Source organism: Rhincodon typus, chromosome 32 (genome assembly GCF_021869965.1).
Source record: "Rhincodon typus isolate 14 chromosome 32, sRhiTyp1.1, whole genome shotgun sequence".
NCBI lineage: Eukaryota > Metazoa > Chordata > Chondrichthyes > Orectolobiformes > Rhincodontidae > Rhincodon > Rhincodon typus.
In genome coordinates this window covers 36989054-37003701 of record NC_063363.1, presented here as the reverse complement: position 1 = coordinate 37003701, position 14648 = coordinate 36989054, and the positions used below count along the sequence as shown (strand labels likewise).

Here is a 14648-nt window from a genome sequence, read left to right as displayed (position 1 = left end):
CTAGATACATTAGCCGGTTAACATCTCTTAATAGGATGGGTAGTGGAAAAAAACTTCATTATCACAGCTCCTTTTCTTCACTGAAGCTGATTCTGTAGCCTCTAGGTTCAAACTGACCCACAATGTGATGTCTGATCGCACTGTGATGTCCAGTGTGAGGTCGAGATTTGCCCAGTGCGATCAGTTTCACCTGTCCAGTTAAAGGGATCTCACTTTGAAGTAGTGCTCAGTAATGCCTTGGACTTCATGGAGGTTACATTGAATTGATAAACTAGAGTAAACAGCAGGCTTCCAAATGGACCCCAAGTACAAGCTGCCTGAAGGTGCCAGTGGTAGTATTTTTGTCCCTCTTACTGTTTACATTTGCATGGAATATCAGATGGTCATTCAGTCCTCCATCCTTTAATAAGATGGTAGATTTGTGACTTAGCCCCCAATACCCTAATGAACATCTATCAATACCACTTTACAGATTTTCAAATTCTTCCCAGCCTTTTGAGGAAAGAGTTCCAAATTTCCACTATCGTTTGTTTGAAGAACTGCATCTTGACATCTCCCTGAATGGACTAGCTCTAATATTAAGTTCCTGGCCCTTTGTTCTGGATTGCCTACCTGAGGAAATTGTTTCTATGGTTTAATAGTTAATAATAGGGTCCAGCTATTACCCTCTCTCCACTTGTTTGATCACGTTAAACACATCACTTACATCATAACTTATTTATCCATACACAACAAAATACAAGTCTGAAGAAGGGTCCAGACCCGAAACGTCAGCTTTCCTGCTCCTCTGCTGCTGCCTGGCCTGCTGTCTTCATCCAGCTCCACACCTTGTTACTTCAGACTCCAGCATTGGCAGTTCCTACTGTCTCAAAATACAAGTCTAGTCTGGCTTCATGATTTAACTGGTTTATTTGAAAGCACACAAGTTTTCGGAGCACAGCCCCTTCGTCAGGTGCAGTGAAAGAGTGGAGCACACAGACCCAGAGTTCAAAAGCAGAGAGATCAAGGGCAGAGAGTTCAAAAGATCATACAACTGGTGTGAGTGGCATGTCAGATGAGAGTTCTCTGTAGGTGGCCAGGAGTGTTAGCTGATGAGTAAAGTGTCAACAGCTGAATAACCAGCAAAGGGATGACCTATAATCCAATCAAGTGAGGCAGAGAGATAATTTCAAAAAATTAAAAATAAGGTGGTGTTGGAGATAAACTAAATGACTGTAATTGCATGTCAAATTCAAAACTGTACAAACTGTGCAATTAAGGTATAGCGATCATAATAATTTATCAAGGTGATGCTGTCAAAACAGGACAGTAAGGAAGATTTCACAGATACAAAACTATATGGCAGGGCAACCTGTAACACAACATGAACTCAAGATCACAGTTGAGGCAGACTTCATGGGTACGGAACTTGGCTGTCAGTCTCTCTCAGCGATTCTGCGTTGTTGTGTATCTTGAAGTCTGCCTTGGAGGAGACTTACCTGAAGATCGGATGCTGAATGCCCTTGACTGATGAAGTGTTCCCTGAATGGGAGGGAAAATTCCTGTTGGCAATTGTTTCACGGTGTCCATTCATCCATTGTTGTAGCATCTGTATGGTCTTGCCAATATATCATGCCTCGGTGCATCTTTGCCTGCAGCATATGAGATAGATAACATTGGCCGAGTCACATGAGTACCTGCTGTGTACATGGTGAATGGTATTTCCACATGTGATGGTAGCAACCATGTCAATGATCTGGCCTGTCTTGCAGAAGTTGCCACAGCAGGGTTGTGTGGTGTGGTTGATCTTGTCATGAAGGCTGCGAACAATAGTCTAATTCAGGTGTAGTAACTGCTCGAAGGTGAGAACATAGAACAGTACAGCACAGTACAGGCCCTTCGGCCCACGATGTTGTGCTGACCTATTATCGTACTAAGATCAAACTACCCTGCATACCCTACATTTTACTATCCTCCACGTGCCTATCCAAGAGTTGCTTGAAAGTCTCTAAAGTATCTGACTCTACTACCACCGCCAGCAGCGCATTCCACACGCCCACCACTCTCTGTGTAAAGAACCTACCTTTGACATCTCCCCTATTCCTTCCTCCAATCACCTTAAAATTATGCCCCCTCATAATAATCATTTTTGCCCTGGGAAAAATGTCTCTGGCTATCCACTCTATCTATGCCTCTCATCATCTTGTAAACCTCTGTCAAGTCACCTCTCATCCTTCTTTGCTCCAATGGAAAAAGCCCTAGCTCCCTCAACCTTTCCTCATAAGACCTGCCTTCCAATCCAGGCAGCATCCTGATAAATGTCCTCTGCACCCTCTCTAAAGCTTCCACAGCCTTCCTATAATGAGGCAACCAGAACTGAAAACAGTATTCCAAGTGTGGTCTAACCAGCGTTTTACAGAGCTGCAGCATAACCTCGCAGCTCTTAAACTCGGTTCCCCTGATCACCACTGGTCACCGAGCTCCAGGCTGAATGCTTTCCATCTGCCACCACCCTCTGTCTTCTATTGGACAGCCGGTTTTGTATCCAGGCAGCCAAATTTCCCTGAATCCCATGCCTTCTTACTTTCTGAATGAGCCTACCATGGGGAACCTTATCAAATGCCTTGCTAAAATCCATAAACACCACATTCACTGCTCTGCCTTCATCAATGTGTTTTGTCACATCTTCAAAGAATTCAATAAGGCTTGCGAGGCATGACCTGTCCCTCACAAAGCCATGCTGACTATTTCTAATCAACTGTGCTTTTCCAAATAATCATAAATACTATCTCTTAGAATCCTCTCCAATAATTTGCCCACCATAGAAGAAAGAATGACTGGTCTATAATTCCCAGAATTATTCCTATTCCCTTTCTTGAACTAGGGAATGACATTTGCCACCCTCCAATCATCTGGTACTACTCCAGTGGACAGTGAGGATGCATGATCATCGCCAAAGGGGCAGCAATCTCTTCCATCACTTCATGTAGTAACCTTGGGTATATCCCATCTAGCCCAGGGGTCTTATCAATCCTCATGTTCTTCAAAATTTCTAGCACATCCTCTTTCCTAACATCAACCTGTTCGAGCATATCTGCCTGCTTCATGTTGTCCTCACAAACGTCAAGGTCCCTGTTACTGGTGAATACTGAAGCAAAGTATTCAGTAAGGACCTCCCCTACCTCCTCTGACTCCGCGCACAAGTTGCCTCCACTATCCCTGAATGGCCCTACCCTCACTCTGGCCATCCTCTTGTTCCTCACATAAGCATAGAACACTTTGGAGTTTTCCTTGATCCTACCCGCCAAGGTTTTTTCAAAACCCCTTCCAGCTCTCCTAAGTCCATTCTTCAGTTCTTTCCTGGCTACTTTGTAGGCCTCTAGAGCCCTGTCCGATCCTTGCTTCCTAAACCTTAAGTAAGCTTCCTTCTTCCTCTTGACTAGGTGTTCCACATGTCTTGTCATCCAAGGTTCCTTCACCTTACCATCCCTTCCTTGCCTCAGTGGGACAAATCTATCCAGTACTTGTAGCAACTGCCCCCTAAACAACTTCCACATTTCTGTCGTGCATTTCCCTGAGAACATCTGATCCCAATTTATGCTCTGCAGTTCTTGCCTAATAGCACTGTAATTCCCCCCCTCAATTAAATACTTTCCCATACCGTCTGATCCTATCCCTCTCCATGACTATCGTAAAGGTCAGGGAGTTGTGATCACTATCACCAAAATGCTCTCCCACCAAGGGATCTGACACCTGGCCTGGTTCATTGCCAAGCACCAAATCCAATATGGCCTTTACTCTAGTCAGCCTATCTACATATTGAGTCAGAAATCCTTCCTGGACACACCTGACAAAATCTGCTCCATCCAAACTATTTGCATTTAGGAGGTTCCAGTCTATATTAGGGAAGTTAAAGTCACCCATGACAACAACCCTAATACTTCTGCAAGTATTGGAGGCATAGGGAAGATCTTGGCGAGATGCTCATTGTCATCAAAGGCATGTTGAAGGCTGCAAAGAACATGGCGTAGTCTCTCTGCTCCGGGAAGTACTGGACAACAAAGGGTACTCTATCAGTCGTATCCTGTGTTTGTCTTCTGAAGAGGTCATTGCGGCTTTTCACTGTGGCATATCAGAACTGGTGATCAATGAGTTGTGCATCGTATCCCATTCTTATAAGGGCTTCCTTCAAACGTTCAGGTGTCCGTCGCGTTCTTCCTCATATGAGCAGATCCTGTGTATGCACAGCGCTTGTCAGTAGGGGATGGCTTCTTTAATATGTTTAGGGTGGAAGCTAGAAAAGTGAAGCATTGTAAGGTTATCTGTGGGCTCGCAGTAGAGTGAGGTACTGAAGTGTCTGTCCTTGATGAAGATGCGTATGTCCAAGAATTAGACTGATCCTGAAGAGTAGTCTATGGTAAGTCTGATGGTTGGATGAAACTTGTTGAATTCGCTATGTCGTTGCTTCAGTGATTCCTCGCCATGAGTCCAAAGGAAGAAAATGTCCTCAATGTATCTGGTGTATAGCATTGGTTGGAGGTTCTGCTCAGCAAAGAAGTCTTGCTCAAACTTATTCATGAAAATGTTAGAATATTGGGTTGCAAATCTGGTCCCCATGGCTGTTCTATGCATCTGGATGAAGAACTGGTTGTCGAAGGTGAAGATGTTGTGCTCGAGGATGAAGTGGATGAGTTGTAGGATGAAATCTGGAAATTGGCAGTTGTTGCTATTGAGATTTGAGGCTGTTGCAATGATGCCATTGTCATGGGGGATGCTGATGTAGAGTGCCAAAACATCCACTGTGACAAGGAATGTTCCTGGTTCGACTGGTCCATGGATATTGAGTTACCGTAGGAAATCTTCACAGCCTCAACATGTCACTGGTGTTACAAGTTCAAATGATGATCTTAACTATGTTGATAACATTGCTATTAGTGCACTCAGAATTGTTCAACAAGCACTGTCCAATCACGGAATCTCATCTTTTACAGTAGACATTTTGTTTGGGTTTTTCAAGTCCTGGTTGGTTGATTAAAAGAAAAACTCACCAGTTGAATATTATGTTTTGTGATCTGGAATGCTTTAACTGAAAGGGTGGTGGAAACTAATCCAATAGTTACCTTCAGAAGAGAATTCAATATATACTTAAAAAGGACTCATTTGCAAGTCAATGCGAAAATAAAAAGGTGCAAGATATTACGAAGGAGGCCAAACCATTCTGGTGTGGAAGACACATATTTTATTCATGTTTGGTTTAAAAGCATACGTAGCAGTCACATTTAAGCAAGTTGACTCACGAGCAATGTATAATTCTTATGAACAAGAAGAGTCTAGTAATCAACAGATTAAAGCAATTAACACAAACAATATAATCTGATCCTTGCGCCTGAGTGTCCCTGGAGGACCACGCGGTGTGCACTGGAGCTCTCGATGCCTTTTGGGAGAGGTGGCACCACAGGGTGTGGAGTGCTTTGTTTCCCCCACAAATAACACTCTGATTGGATCCCTACCCTCCCCTTCACTTTTTCTTTCATAAAGTCATTGCTCCTACAGGGGCGCTGCTTGATACTAATGCTTTTGTCACATGGGTGTTTTTCCTGGTGGTGGTATGTTAATAGAGTTATTTGCACACCTGGTGTTTTTTACTGTGTCTCACACCTGCACACGCACAACAAAAAAGAAAAAAAAGAGAAAAAAAAAATCTGATCCTACTAGGAGAAGTGTCAACCTTTGTATTTCTTTCTTAAAATCACCATTTGCAATTTCTTACGTCATTCTACACTTGGCCTTACCTCTTAGCATCCTGGCTTTGTTTGTTGCTCATTCTTTTAGTCTAGCCATTTTCTTTTGGTAGCTTGATAACTATTAGAGCTAATCCAACTTTGAAGGGCCTTTGCTACACACCAATCTGAAACAATTAATGATTTATAAAAGCAGTTACAAAATAAGCTTGTTTCAAAAAGAATTTTTGTATAACTAAACTTTTCTAATAATGTGTAAAATCTAAATAAGCATGTAAAGGCACTCTTGGCTATAACTCATAGATTCCACCTTGAGGGTAAAGAAACTTTTATAAATGCCCTCACTACTAAATATCACCACAGAGATTCTTACGTTTTATACGCAACTTGCCTTAGAATTGTTTCACAGAGTGTAGCATAAATAACTGTCTACCTCTATCTAATGTCCAATAGTTAGTTTAACTGCACATGATGATTTTGCAGCCAAAATGCAGAGTCACCTTCTGAATGGCTGCAGTCCATGTGATGAAGATCCTCCCATTGTGTAGTTAGGGTAGGAGTTCAGGATTTTGACTTAATGACAATGAAGGTATAGTGATATAGTTCCAAATCAAAAAGGTTTGTGGCTTGAAGAAAAGAAAACATCTGCTGCTTATGTTTCTAGGAGAAATAGGTCACAATTTTGGAAGGTGCTGTTGAAGGAGCCTTAGTAACTAAGTACATCTTGTAGACACTGAAGCCATGCTGCACCTTTGATGCATACTTAGAGTGGTTAATGTGGCATGAATCAAGCAGACTGCTTTGTCTCAGATGAGTTGAGCTTTTTGAGTGCTGCACTCAACCATTCAAGCAGAGAGTGTTCCATCATATTCCCGACTGTAGTAGATAGTGGAGCAATTCTGAATCAAGTGGAGAGTTATTGCAGAATTCCTAGCCTCTGACCTGTTGCAGTCAAAGTACTTATTTGGTTGATCTGTCAAGTTGGCGATGAAAACAGACTCAGATTTTGACTGTACAACAATAGGGGATTCATTGTTGAATGTCAGGAGAAGATGATTAGACTCTTCCTGGTTATAAATGGTCTTTACCTGGCACTTATGTGGTGTGAATGTTCCTTATCAACTACCAGTCCAGGTCTTGCTGCATTCAGCTACGTGCTGCTTCAATACTGAGGAGTTGAGAATGAAACGAGAGGAGGAATAATCTCAAAGTACAAAATGACTTTTTGTATCCAAAAGTATGACGATTTTTCCTGTGCCTTCCATGCTGATGTACCTTGAAAATGTTTTTAGATCAAGCCTACCCAGTCTACATGCAGGAAACATACAGGTAAAGAGAAACTTCAAACTTTTTCAGCACATGTAATCTTAAGCACATCCTGTGCATTATCAGAAGTCTGATTCTAACAGTTGCTGAAGTTGCAATGCCCAAATTTTCATTTTATTCCCAGTTGGGCCATTTTATAACTAATCTTACATTAGTGCTGGTAGCTTCCAATGTTAAACCCGTCACTTTGGTAATATTAGAAGAGGATTTTCAAACTGCTTTCTTGTGATAGCTCATAAATTGGTGAACTGACATGGCTTTGAACTCCTGCATGGAGCATGAGTTCTGTATGTGTGGTAGCACTCTGTTAAGTCTATAATTTAAGGCTTTTGTTCCTAATAAAATTATTGCAAGGATATGCACTGATCACAGTCCAGATTGTAATTTATTTTCTGTAAGTGTTTCACATCAATTTTTAATTAAACTACTAACAGTACATGCTTTTGATAGATTTATCATTGCCCCAATATTGTTAGATCCCAACCCAATTACTGCCTGTACAAATTTATTATTTAATTTAAAGTATTCACATCATGTAGTAAAGTTAATGCTATATTTTCAGCATGTGTACACGCCTGAGATTAATTTATTTCACATATTAGAAAAAGATAAAGTAGAAAATATATTATTATTAAAAAGTCTAGCAGGATCACATTGGATTCATAACTTCCACAGGTCTTCCAAACTCTGTGCATGAAACATCAGACTTACATCACCCCAATGAAAAGAGTTCTGGACTGGCACTAAAGCTGGTAATATTTTAACCAGTGTAAATGTCCCTATCATTTACTTTATAGCAACAATTTGATTGGTAACATTCAGAATACTCCATTGTGGGCTGATGGTAGCATGAATGTTGGGGCAGGTAAGTTATAGTCTTTGCCATACAAGGGACACTTCTTCAAGTCACATGGCCACTCCATCCAAGCATAACGAATACCAGTCACCTTCTGGTGACACTGGCTTAGAGATAAAGATATTGTGTTGATGGAGTGGTCGACAATGGGGACAGAGAGCCACTTACAGTTGGACAAATCCCATGTTGTGCAGCAACAAACCTAGAGAGTGAAAAACATCCTATCATGAGTTATGCATTAATATCATTGAGTTATAGAGTAATAGAGCCCTACAGCATGGAGACAGGCTCTTCGGCCAAAACTAGTCCATGGTGATCAAAATGTCCATCCACGCTAGCCCCACTTCCCTGCACTTGCCCCATATCCTTCTAAACCTTTCCTATCAATGTACTCATCCAAATGCCTTTTAAATGTTGTTAATGTACCTGCCTCAACCACTTCCACTGGCAGTAACCACATTCCCACCATATCAGACACTGCAATCACAAGGTAATGGCATTGTCTGAATATTGCCTGTGTATTCACAATGGGTGATTTATTTATTTTGCCTCACAACTAATGTGGAAATATAAGCTCTTTCTCTTAATGTATCCATGATTAAGAAATTTACTTCTTTTACAAGCAAAGCAGGTGGCTTGATATAATCACTTCAATTCTCAACACAGTAATTTTGTTTTCAAGGAGATACTTGGAGGGTAGCAAATATTTTGTTTGCAGATCCTGATCAGGTATTAAGAACAGATGCTGTAATGGGCAGAGGCAGTTATCAAGGGGAAATCAGTACAAAAACTGAAAATATTCATCAAGTCAGGTAGTGTCTGTTCAGAGAAGCCAGAGCAACAGATTTTGGAAAGAACCAACATTTGGAGAATAGGAAGTTCTTTACCCAGATCCATGGTGGCAGAGAAATCCCTCCATCAGTGGGTTATGGACATACAAAGCAATCAATCCAGAGATAGATTGGTTTCTCTCCTACAATGGATCCTGGGTAAAGAATTTACACATTCCACAAAATGTGACCTTATTGATAATATTGTGCTGCTGTGCCCCGCTGACCAGCCATACATTGACCTTACAAAAATGACATCCCCAAGAAGATCTGAGGGCAGAGATTCTTTTTCAGGGAAGGAAGCCTGTAACTGCTCTGAAGTGGTCCAGCTAAAAAAATGAAAGAAATCAGGGATGGGCAAAATGTACAAGCCTTGCCAACATCATTCACAAGTTTTTAATTGTTTTGAAGATGTTCAGAGTGTGTGTGTGTGTGTTTGTATGTAGAGTGCAAATGCATGTGGATGATTTAGTGGGTGTGAATGAGTGGGTGAATGGTTAAGTAGATCATATTTGGATTGAGCATGGGATTAGGAGATGTTAGGTTGAGTAATACTGTTAATCACAAAGTTACAGCAGAGGGTTAACTCCAATTCTAGGGTTAAGTAGTGTGTATCTTAAGTCTCCAACCCTGAGCTCTGCATGAGTGGCATTTGTGGGGGGTCTCGGACTGTGCAGATCAGCCCATTGGAGGTTTTAAACTCCTGGGCATTTGGCACGCAAGTGCACACATCAGGACATCCTCAGGATTCTATTTGCACTAACAGATTAGGTGCATCACTGCTCTAGATATTAGAAGACCTGGCCCATTAAATTTATTTCTTTCAAATATACTTACCATTCCTTCAAGAACCATGATAGTGTTGCTGTTGTCCTTTTTAAGAGACAATCAGATATGTACATGAACAGACAGACAGCTTCAGTGAGATGTCACAAAGCATGTCTTCCACTGTCCCCCCATTTCAGTATTTCAAAAGGACCATTCCCTGGAGATTGCATGGTCCACTCCTCAGTCACACGTAATACCCCTTCCTTCAGTGGCCCCCTTCCATGCAAATACAGGGATATAACACATGCACTTTCACCTCCTCTATCTCACAAGCCAGTGCCCAGTACTCCTTCCAATTAAACAGAGATTTATTTGTTTTCTTTTCAGTTTAGTATTGTATATTCACTGCTCCCCTCTATAGAGGAGAAATCAAGGCAGATTGTGAGACCACTTAGTGGACCACTTCAGTTCGGTTTGCAAACATTAGCCTCCTATCATTTGTCATTTTCATTGTTCACTTGGCTCACACTCTGGCCTTGGCTAGTTACAATACTTTCATGAATTGAAACTTCAATGAGATTCAATGCAAACTCCCTTGATTCAGCATTTTACAGCCTTCTGGATTCAACACTGAGTTCAATAATCTTAGATCATAACATCTGCTTACATCACATTCTATATGTTGCTTTTGGATGGCTCATTCTTGTTTCATATATTTCTTAATCTCTCATATTGCATTCAGACAGTTGCTCTCCTGTCATTCCAACCTCATCCGGACATATCTTGTCTCTTTATTACAACCATTACGCCCCCAACCCCACACCCCATGCCTTTTTTTTTCACAACATGTTTTGTTCATTAATCTTCCCTACCAAAGACCTTCCCCTTTGTTTCTCCTGCCCATTCACACTTCTACCAGCTCAAAACCTATTGCATCTATGTCATTCTTCAGATCTAATGAAAAGTCATTATTGACCTGAAGCATTAAAAGTTGCTCCAAAATGCTGCCTGACCTGCTGGGTATTGTCAGCATTTTCCGCTTTCATTTCCAATTTCCAACATCGTCAATTTATCCTTTTGTTGAAATGTACTTCTGTCATGACACTAGCTTCCTCAACATCAAAATCAGAAATTGCTGGAAAAGCTCAGCATGTCTGGCAGCATTTGAGGAGAGAAATCAGAGTTAATGTTTTGGGTCCAGTGACCCTTCCTTAGAACTGATGGTAGCTAGGAAAATGCCAGTTCATACGTAGAAGACAGGATGAAGAGAGGGGATAGAGTAAATGAGGGGTGGGAATAGAGCCCAGACACAGAGAAGAACAGTTGGACAGACAATGGAGTGGATAACAAACTGGTTAGGAGGGTGAATAGTTATTAATGGAGTCTGTTAGTGGCTAACAATGGGTTGTGTGTAATAGTAGATTATGTGATAATAAAGCCTGGTGTGTGTGAGTACAGGTAAGGACATGTGAGTGTTCAAACCCTAAAGCTGTTAAACCTGATATTGAGTCCAGAAAGCTGCAGGGTCCCCAAACGGAAAATGAGGTACTGTTCTTCCAGCTTGCACTGAGCTTTGCTGGAGCACTGCAACAAGCCTGATACAGAGATGTTGGCTACGGAACAGGGTGGTGTGTTGAAGTGGCAAGCAACTGGAAACTCAGGGTCTTTATTGCGAGCAGAATGCAGATGTTCTGCCAAGCAGTCACACAGTCTATGCTACATTTCCCCAATGTAGAGGAGACCACATTGTGAGCAGCAGACTAGATTGTGTGAAGTGTAGGTAAAGTGCTGCCCCGCGTTGAAGGTATTTTTGGGCCCTTGGATACTGAGAAGGGACGAAGTAAATGGATGGGTGTTAAACCTTCTGTGGTTGCAGGGGAAGGTGTTGTGGGGTTGTGGGGCTGTGGGGCTGTGGGGGGGTGCTGTTGGCAGTGAAGCAAGAGTGGAACAGGGTATCCAAGGGGGAAAGGTCCCTGCAGCAGGCAGACAAGGGAGAGGAGGGGAACACATGTCTGGGGATGGCATCTCTCTGGAGGTGGTGGAAACGGCAGCTAATGATCGTCTGGATGTGGATGCTGGTGGGATGGTAAGTAAGGACAAGAGGAACCCTACTGCAGGAGGGAAGATTGAGGATGAGGGCCAAAGTGCAGAAGATGGGTCAGACCCAGATGAAGGCCCTGTCAACTACAGTACTAGGGAATTTGCGGCTGAAGAAGAAAGTGGACATTTCAGAGGCTCCCTTGTCAAAGCTGGCATCATTGGAACAGATGCAGCAGAGACGGACGAACTAGGAGAATGGAATAGAGTCTGTACAGGAAGCAGGGTGTGAGGATGTATAGTCGAGGTAACTATGGGAGTTGGTGAATTTATAGTAAACATTAGTGACCAGCCTATCCCCAGAAATGGAACCGAGATGTCAAGGAAGGGAAGGGAGGAATCAGAGATGGATCAGGTGAGAGTGAAGGCAGGGTGGAAATTGGAAGCCAAATATTTCCAAATCTGGACGAGAAAGGGAATCAGCACCAATGATATCATCGATTTAACACAGAAAGAGTTATGGGTGGGGGCTGGAATAGGACTGGAATAAGGAATGTTCCATGTTCCCCAGGAAGAGACAGGCATAGCTGGGGCCTATGCAACTACCCATAGCCATCCCTCTGACCTGAAGAAAATGAAAGGAGTTAAAAGAGATGTTGTTCAGGGCGAGGATGAGCTCAGCCAGGCGGAAGAGGGTGGTGGTGAGTGGGGATGGTTCAGGTCTTTGTTCCAGGAAGAAGCAGATAGCGCTGATACCATCGTGGTGGGGGATGGACGCATAGAGGGATTGCATGTCTATGGTAAAGAGGATGCAGCTGTAGCCCACAAACTGGAAATTTCAAAACTGGCGTAAAGCGTCACAGGAATCCCAGAAATCCCAGATGTAAATGGACAGGGACTGAACCCGTGCAGAAAAGACCGAGTAAAGGTAAGAAGAGATGAATTCTGTGGGGCAGGAGCAGGCAGAAAAAATGGATCTGCCCAGACAGTCCTGTTTTTAGATTTTGGGAAGGAGGTAGAAGCGAGCTGTGCAGGATTGGGATACTAGCAGCTTGGAGGCAGTGGGGGGAGAGATTGCCAGATAAAATGAGGTTGGTGACCGTAGTTGCCACAATGGCCTGATATTCCATTGTGGGATCATGGTCCGGGGGAGATAGGAGGAGGTATCTGAGAGCTGGTGCTCAGTCTCTGCAATGTAGAGGTCAGTCTGCCAGACAACAACACACAACCCTTGTCAGCAGGCTTAATTACAAAGTCGGGGTTGGATATGAGAACATGAAATGCAGTCAGTTCTTGGGAAGATAGGTTGGAATGCGTAAGGTGGGGGCAGAGAAATTGAGACAACCTATGTCACGTTGACAGTTCTCAATGCAGGTAGAAAGCTTAATGGAAGAGTCGAGATTGAGGGAGAGTTTTGGAGGTGGGAAAAGGGGTCTTTGGGACAGGGAGAGGACTCTACAGCAAAAAAGTAGGCACAGAGGCGAAGACAACAGAAGAAGAATTCAACGTCATGTCGTGCCCAAAATTCAACACCTTCAGCATATTGGCATTTGTATCATAGTTTTAAAATAGTTATAAGAAAGGATAGACCTGATCTAAAAGTTAAAGTTCTAAATTGCAGGAAGGCCACTTTTGCTGGTATTAGGCAAGAACTTTCTAAAGTTAACTGGGGAAGGCTATTTGTGAGTAAATGAACAGCTGGAAAGGCAGACAATTTTAAAAATGAAATAATGAGAGTCCAGAGACTGTATGTTCCTGTTAGTGAGAAGGGCAAGGCGGGTAGGTATAGGGAATGCTGGATGACTAGAGAAATTAAAGCTCTGGTCTGGAAAAAGAAGGAGGCATATGTCAGGTGTACACAGCTGGGATCAAGTGAATCCCTTGAGGACTATAAGGGCAGTAGGAGTATACTCAAGAGGGAAATCAGGAGACATAAAAGGGGGATGTGAGACAGCTTTGGCAGATAGGGTTGAGGAGAATCCAAAGAAATTCTACAATACATTAAGGACAAAAGAGTAACTTGGGGGAGAATAGGGTCCCTTAAAGTTCAACAAAGTTATCTGCGTGTGGTGCCACTGAAGATGGGTGAGATACTAAATGAGTATTTTGTGTCAGTTTTTTACTGTGGAGAAGGATATGGAAGCTAGAGAACTTGGAGAAATAAATAGTGATGTCTTGAAAAGTGTCTATATTACAGAAGAGGAAGTGCTGGACATCTTAAAATGCACAAAGGTAAATAAATCCTGATCAGGTGTGCCCCAGAACTTTATGGGAAGCTAGGGAAGTGATTGGTGGGCCATTTGCTGAGATATTTTATCATTGAGAGCCATGGGAGAGGGGCCAGAGGACTGGAGGTTAGCTAATTTGGTGCCATTATTTAAGAAAGGTGGTAAGGAAAAGCCAGGGAACTATAGACCAGTGAGCCTGACATCAGTGGTGGGTACGTTGTAGGAGGGGATTCTGAGGGACAGGATTTACATGTATTTGGAAAGGCAAGGAGTCAACATGGCTTTGTGCATGGGAAATCATGTCTCACTAACTTGATTGAGTTTCTTGAAGAAGTGACAAAAAAGATTGATGGAGGTAGAGCAGTGGATGTTGACTATATGGACTTCAGCTAGTCATTCAACAAGGTTCCACATAGTAGACTGGTTAGCAAGGTTAGATCACATGGAATTCAGGGAGAGCTAGCCATTTGAATACAAAATTGGACTGAAAGTAGGAGACAGAGAGTTGTGGTGGAGGATTGCTTTTTGGACTGAAGGCCTGTGACCAACAGTGTGCCATAAGGATCAGTGCTGGGTCCACTGCTTTTTGTTATTTGTGTAAATGATTTGGATGTGAACGTAGGATGTATGGTTAGTATGTTTGAAAATGATACCAAAAATGGTGGTACAGTGAAAAAGGATATCTCAGAGTACAATGGGACCTTGATTAGATGGGCCAATGGGCTGAGGAGTGGCAGATGGAGTTTAATTTAGATAAATGTGAGGCGTTACGTTTTGGTAAGTTAGATCAGGACAGGACTTATATACTCGAGATAACAAGGTGTAGAGCTGGATGAACACAGCAGGCCAAGCAGCATCATAGGAGCAGGAAGGCTGACGTTTC

The 14648-nt window shown here is 42.5% G+C and overlaps 1 protein-coding gene across 1 annotated transcript in view; it reads right to left on the bottom strand.

Moving 5' to 3' along the window:
- Positions 1-7412: 7412 nt before the first annotated feature.
- Positions 7413-14648, bottom strand: part of siae (sialic acid acetylesterase) — a 57442-nt gene continuing 50206 nt past the window's right edge. Inside the window, exon 6 of the mRNA XM_048615451.1 lies at positions 7413-8104. Coding sequence (XP_048471408.1) covers positions 7865-8104 — 240 coding nt within the window. The 3' untranslated portion in view covers positions 7413-7864. The remainder of the gene's footprint in view (positions 8105-14648) is intronic.